This window comes from Palaemon carinicauda, chromosome 9, assembly GCF_036898095.1.
Source record: "Palaemon carinicauda isolate YSFRI2023 chromosome 9, ASM3689809v2, whole genome shotgun sequence".
NCBI lineage: Eukaryota > Metazoa > Arthropoda > Malacostraca > Decapoda > Palaemonidae > Palaemon > Palaemon carinicauda.
In genome coordinates, this window is record NC_090733.1 from 128,398,564 (window position 1) to 128,406,063 (window position 7,500).

General features: G+C 44.6%; 1 protein-coding gene across 1 annotated transcript; it reads left to right on the top strand.

Moving 5' to 3' along the window:
• Positions 1-1,284: 1,284 nt before the first annotated feature.
• On the top strand, positions 1,285-2,025 carry LOC137646625 (nucleolar protein 58-like). Its single transcript, XM_068379732.1, has one exon. The coding sequence runs from the start codon at positions 1,285-1,287 to the stop codon at positions 2,023-2,025; it is 741 nt and encodes a 246-aa protein (XP_068235833.1).
• Positions 2,026-7,500: the final 5,475 nt, after the last annotated feature.

The following is a 7,500-nucleotide window of genomic DNA, read 5'->3' on the forward strand; positions in this document are numbered from 1 at the left end:
AACGTTTCGGTTTCTAAAGAGCTGAAAAAAATGTAAAATTTCTTCAAATTTTTTTTATTTAGAGAAACTCTATATCAATTTAAAAGACTTCATTTCTTCCACAAGAAAATGACGGTAAAATCTATTAGTTAATTTAACTTTCAATGTTAATAAATCTTTCATATTTCATCTTTTTTCGGTAAAAGTTTTTCGAGAATTTCTCCTTGCAAAGGATGGAAAGAGATGAAATTGTCTTCAGAGTCTTCAAGAATTGTTCTTGTCTCTGTTGAGTCTCCAAGATGATTCCGAATCCAAAAGGTTCTCCGGGAATCGTTTGAAGGAAATTTCAAGTTTTTAATATTAGACCTGAAAAAAGAAGAAGAATCTAGTTATCTAACATATAGATTTTCAAAGCTAATAAAAATGACTAAAGGATTTCTAGGAATGCTGAACCTGCAACAAGGAGGAACTAACAAGATGTCTCAGTTTACTACTGGCCATCTTCAAGTTAAGAGGACAGTTTGCGGTGTGGTTTTCACGGAACCACAAGAGGAAGGATCCTTAATGTATAGGATGACCTCTTGGATAAGGTCTAAGGACCCCTTCAACTCTGAGGGATGGATGGAGGAGAAGGTGGAAGGAGGACCCCCAGAGGAAAAGGAATAGAAAAGAGAGGAGGTGGAGAAGGAGAAGGAGAATGTTCAAAAGACATTGGAGGAACGCATCGGTTTCCTGGAAAAGGAACTGGAAGCAGCGTTTGCCGAGATCAGTCTCAGAAAGGAAGTAGAATCGAAATTCTTAGCAGAGAATGAAGAGCTGAGAGCAGAGAATCAACATCTCTCTAACATCATTGGAACTCTTTAAATCGATAAGAAAATCGAGATGGAAAATTTGGCAACCAAGAATGACGACCTGGAACGAACAAACGAACATCTAAAACAGGAACTCTGCAGTCAAAAAGTTGTCCTTGAACAATATAAAAATGAATTAATGGAAAAAGACAAATCAAATATTGAACTCACTGAGAAATTGGAAAAAGTTCGTCAAAACAAAAGGAAACTGGAAAAGTTCGTTAAAAAGAAGATGGAAGTAATTGAGCAGATTTCAGAACAGAGACATGAACTGAAAAAAAGAGCCTCAATGAGGCAAGAATAAATGATCTGATCAGGAATGGCCGCTACAAATGCCTTTTACAAGAGTTACAAAGTCTCAAGAAAGAACAATTGAATAAATTAAGTGACTTGGAGCAAAAAAAATATTCAATTGAGGGAGGAATTGGAAAAAGTTAAGTCTGAAAAGGAGAGTATGGCTTCTATCACCAAGGAAAGAGATAGTCACAAGGAACGTATTTCCCATCTAAGTTCTAGTAAGGAAATGTCAGAGGAGAGGATCGTCCAATTCACCAAAGAAAATATTGGTCTGAAGGACGAGCTGCTTGCGGCAAATGAGATCATCCCTTCACTCAAAGAGGAACTTGAAGGGGGAGATAAGAAGAAAGAAAGACCTGGAATCAGGAAAGTGAGACTTAACAAGACAAGTTTAGAAATCTCGACCGAGATGGATGTTAAGGATGGTCAGAAGGAAGATGTCCAAAAGGATGTCAGAGACAATAAAAGTGAGGAAAAAGTAGGCGAGGCAGAGGACCAGGATGCCAGCGGACGTAAGGCTGAGAAAGGCGCTCTCCGTGACACCAACAACCGCCAGGAAGAGCAGAAGCTCCAAAAGGAAACTTCCAGGGACGAGGAGAAGGAGGAGAAGGAGGAGGGGGAGAAGAAAAAGGAAGAAAAGATTGCAAAGAGAACTACTCGAAAACCTATCGTATTTGACCTGGAACCCGAGAAGCCCAAAAGGGTCATCTCCTCATCCGACAGTAGTCACATCACCTTCCAAGGTGAAAAGGTTAGAGCCACCACCACAAGGGACTATGGCCTCAACGGGTACGTGACTGTCGACTTGAATGTCCCGAGGAAGTTCCACAGAGCTGATGGAAATCACTCGGCAGAGTGGAGTCAGCTTAATAGATATGCCACGAAGGCACGAATATAGTAATTTAATCACCATCAGTGGTACCATTAAGCAGGTTCAATTAGCAGCTGATCATATCGAATGGCTTCTGAGGAGTCTCACTGGTACTTAAATACTTCGATCAGCAAATGGATAAAAAATGAAAAAAAAAAAAAGAAATAAATAAATAAAAAAAAACAAAAAAAAACTAAAAAATGAAAAAAAAAATCTAAAAATGAAAAACCCTTAAAAAGTTTAATTTCAGTTTATTTTGTGAGGGAAAGGAGATTCAGCCGAGTTTTGTCAGGACCAAACCTTCAGATAATTGTGCTCAATCCAATCAGGACAAGTTCGAGATACCACATCCACAGGAAGGAGATCCCCTCCCCCCCCCCCCACCGGGATCTATGGACTGACTGACTGACAGACAGCTACTTGGAAGGACTGACCAGCTTGGAGGATGCAAGGCTTAACTATCCAGCTTGAATTACAATTCTTGGAATAACCTGGAGGACAATGGCCTACTGAGGGAAGAAACCCCGCTGATTCTAGTATGCTCTGTACCGTGATGGACGAGTACAAGCCGTTTGTCAAGTGTACAAATGGTCGGATATCTAGATCTATTCTTTCGGATATCAACCTTCGGGTGGTTCTGGGGAAATAATCTAGAAGACCGGCTCTGCAGAGGGAACGAGCTAGGCTTCTTCTAGTAGGCAGTCTTGTCCTTACAGGTTGGACCAAGATAATCAGCTAGTGAAGGAAGCTGCGCCTCTTCGGAGCAGGTCAGTTTGGAAAGGTGTTCTGATATCAAATGGCTGCTGATGAAGGTTGAAGAACTGGGATGAGCAGAGTAAGTTTTGGTCCTTACAATTGGTGAGCTGATGCCCTCACAAAATTCTTCATTTTTTTTTTAGGCTTAAGGTTTTTTTTTAGGCTTAAGGTTTTTTTTTTTAAGGTTTAAGGTTCTTTTTTAAGCTTAAGGACTGGCTATGCAGGTGAAGAAACCCTGATAATGATGAATGAGCGTGTCTTGTTTGAGTGGGTAAAATGACGCTTGGCTTCACTGCCTGGCCTACAATGGCACTTGGCTTCACCGCCTGGCCTAAAATAGCGCTTGGCTTCACCACCTGGCCCGCTTGGCTTCACTGCCCGGCCCAACAATGGCTCTTGGCTTCACCACCTGGCCCGCTTGGCTTCATCGCCCGGCACAACAATGGCGCTTGGCTTCATCGCCTGGCCCGCTTGGCTTCACTGCCCGGCCCAACAATGGTGCTTGGCTTCACCACCTGGCCCGCTTGGCTTCATCGCCTGGCAAAACAATGGCGCTTGGCTTCATCACCTGGCTTGCTTGGCTTCACCACCTAACCCAATAATAGCGCTTAGGATTGTTAAATTGATTTTTTTCTTTTTTTTTTTAGGTTTAAGGTTTTTTTTTTAGGTTTAAGGTTCTTTTTTAGGCTTAAGAACTGGCTATGCAGGTGAAGAAACTCTGATAATGATGAATGAGCGTGTCTTGTTTGAGTGGGTAAAATGACGCTTGGCTTCACCAACCGGCCAAAAATTGACGCTTGGCTTCACTGTACTGCCCACTTGGCTTCGCCGACCAGCCCAACAATGACGCTTGGCTTCACCACCCGGCCTTCAATGGCGCTTGCCTTCACCGCCCAGCCTACAATGGCGCTTGGCTTCACCGCCTGGCCCGCTTGGCTTCATCGCCCGGCCCAACAATGGCGCTTGGCTTCATCGCCTGGCCCGCTTGGCTTCACTGCCTGTCCCAACAATAGCGCTTAGGATTGTCAAATTGATTTTTTTTCTTTGTTTTTTTAGGCTTAATGTTTTTTTTTTTAGGTTTAAGGTTCTTTTTTAGGCTTAAGGACTGACTATGCAGGTGAAGAAACTCTGATAATGATGAATGAGCGTGTCTTGTTTGAGTGGGTAAAATGACGCTTGACTTCACCAACCGGCCAAAAATTGACGCTTGGCTTCACTGTACTGCCCACTTGGCTTCGCCGACCAGCCCAACAATGACGCTTGGCTTCATCACCTGGCCTTCAATGGCGCTTGGCTTCACCGCCCAGCCTACAATGGCACTTGGCTTCACCGCCTGGCCTAAAATGGCGCTTGGCTTCACCACCTGGCCCGCTTGGCTTCACTGCCTGGCCCAACAATGGTGCTTGGCTTTAGCGCCTGGCCCCCCGCTTGGCTTCATCGCCCAGCACAACAATGGCGCTTGGCCTCATTGCCTGGCCTGCTTGGCTTCATCGCCCGGCACAACAATGGCGCTTGGCTTCACCGCCTGGCCCAACAATAGCGCTTAGAATTGGTAAATTGATTTTTTTTTCTTTTTTTTTTAGGCTTATGGTTTTTTTTTCTTTTAGGCTTAAGGACTAGCTATGCAGGTGAAGAACATCTGTATAATGATGTATGAGCGCGTCCTGTTTGGGTGGGGAAAATGACACTTAGCTTCACCACCTGGCCTGCTTGGCTTCACTGCCTCGCCTACAATGGCGCTTGGCTTCACCGCCTGGCCCGCTTGGCTTCACCGCACGGACCACTTGGTTTAACCGCCCGGCCCAAACATGACGCTTGGCTTCACCCCCGGCCCAACAATGGCGCTTGGCTTCACCGCCTGGCCTACAATGGCGCTTGGCTTCACTGCCTGGCTGGCTTAGCTTCACCGCCTGGCCTACAATGGCGCTTGGCTTCACAGCCCAACCCAACAATGGTGCTTGGATTCACCGCCTGGCCCTCTAGGCTTCAGTGCCCGGCTTACAATGGCGCTTGGTTTCACTGCCTTGCCCGCTTGGCTTCAACGCCCGGCAAAACAATGGTGCTTGGCTTCAACACCTGGCCTACAATGGCGCTTGGCTTCACCGCCCGGCAAAACAATGGCACTTGGCTTCACTGCCTGGCCCACTTGGCTTCACCGCCCGGCTTACAATGGCGCTTGGCTTCACCGCCCGGCTTACAATGGCGCTTGGCTTCACCACCTGGCCCGCTTGGCTTTACCGCCCAGAAAAACAATGGCGCTTGGCTTCACCGCCCGGCCAAACAATGGCGCTTGGCTTCACCGCCTGGCCCGCTTGGCTTCAGTGCCCAGCTTACAATGGCGCTTGGCTTCACAACCTGGCTTACAATGGTGCTTGGCTTCACCACCTGGCCCACTGGGCTTTACCGCCCAGCAAAACAATGGCACTTGGCTTCACCGCCTGGCCTGCTTGGCTTCATCGCCCGGCCCAACAATGGCGCTTGGCTTCACTGCCTGGCCTGCTTGGCTTCACCGCCCGGCTTACAATGGCGGTTGGCTTCACCGCCTGGCACGCTTGGCTTCACCGCCCGGCTTACAATGGCGCTTGGCTTCACCGCCTGGCCCGCTTGGCTTTACCGCCCGGCACAACAATGGCGCTTGGCTTCACCGCCCGGCCTGCTTGGCTTCACCGCCCGGCCTGCTTGGCTTCACCGCCCGGCCTAAATATAACGCTTGGCTTCACCGCCTGGTAAAACAATGGCCCTTGGCTTCACCACTGAATTTCAAATGTCATCAGTCACGACTGACTACTAATAGGCTAGCTGGAGTGAGGGAAGTTGGCCGAAAGCTATTTCAGAAGGAAGGGCAACGTCTGGCGGCCGGAAAAACCCGTAAGTTCAATGCCCAAAATGCTGAAGTAGGTTTCAAATTGCTTGTCTAAGTAATACGACTTAAATACAAGTCATGACTGACCACTAATAGGCTAGCTGGAGTGAGGGAAGTTGGCCGAAAGCTATTTCAGAAGGAAGGGCAAACTCTGGCGCAGCGGAAAAACCCGTAAGTTCAATGCCCAGAAAACTGAAGTAGGTTTCAAATTGCTTCTCTAAGTAATCCAACTCAAATACAAGTCATGACTGACCCCTAATAGGCTAGCTGGAGTAAGGGAAGTTGGCCGTAAGCTATTTCAGTAGGAAGGGCAACCTCTGGCGCGGCGGAAACACCCGTAAGTTCAATGCCCAAAATGTTGAAGTAGGTTTCAAATTGCTTCGCTAAGTAATCCGACTCATATACAAGTCATGACACCACTAATAGGCTAGCTAGAGTGAGGAGAGTTGGCTGAAAGCTATTTCAGAAGGAAGGGCAACCTCTGGCGCGGCGGAAAAACCCGTAAGTTTAATGCCCAAAATACTGAAGTAAGTTTCAAATTGTTTCTCTAAGTAATACGACTTAAATACAAGTCATGACTGACCCCTAATAGGCTAGCTGTAGTGAGGGAAGTTGGCCAAAAGCTATTTCAGAAGGAAGGGCAACCTCTGGCGCGGCGGAAAAACCCGTAAGTTCAATGCCCAGAAAACTGAAGTAGGTTTCAAATTGCTTCCCTTATTCTTCCGACTCAAATATAAGTCATGAATTATCGTAATACATTTATGAAGTACTGATGAATTGTGAATTGAGATGAAAAGGAAATAAAAAAAAAAAAAGAGGGAAGGAAGAAGGGTCGTGGGAACCAAGTCTGCAATAATGGATGTAGGCAAAACCCACCTGATAAGCTCTTTGGGCAGAGCGAAACCCTTATGTTTGTTACATTGGTAGTGGTATGTATGAATTGATTAATTTCTATATATTTATATATATATATATATATATATATATATATATATATATATATATATATATATGACATATTTACACACACATGGCTTTCTGGTAGAAGGGAGCGTATAATTAGAATCCCATTGATGGTTAAGTGTTGGCCTTCAAATGGCGATGCTTACAGCTCCATCTGTTATGAGCTGGCCGTAGTTCCTCTCCTTCTGAACAATGTGTGTTCCATCAAATCATTCTGTATGAGAGGGTTTCTCGTTGGGGATATCAATATAATGTTCATTTATTGACCCCGATTTCTGTGGACTTGCGTACATCTTCAGGGTGTCGTGATTCACATATTTCCTTTGGGTAAATTTTTTTAACTAGAAGAGTTGGAAGACCCAGCCCTACATGACTGAGGACTATAAAGCGCGAAGTAGATGATGAATGGAGAAGTATTGAATTAAAAGCTCAAAATAGAGACGAATGGCGAAATCTAACCAAGGCCCTTTGCGTCAATTGGCGTAGGAGGAGATGATGATGATGGATATATATATATATATATATATATATATATATATATATATATATATATATATATGTATATATATGTGTATATATATATATGTATATATATATATACATATATATATATATATATATATATATATATATATATATAGAGAGAGAGAGAGAGAGAGAGAGAGAGAGAGAGAGAGAGAGAGAGAGAGAGAGAAAGTTCTCTTGCTTGAGGGTACACTCGGGCAATCTGCTCTATCTTATATCTCATTTCTCTTCCTCTTATTTTGTTAAAGTTTTTATAGTTTATAAAGTGATATTTATTTTAATATTGTTGCTCTTCTTAAAATATTTTATTTGTCCTTGTTTCCTTTCCTCACTGAGCTATTTTTCCTATTGGAGCCCTTGGGCTTATAGCATCCTGCTTTTCCAACTAGGGTTGT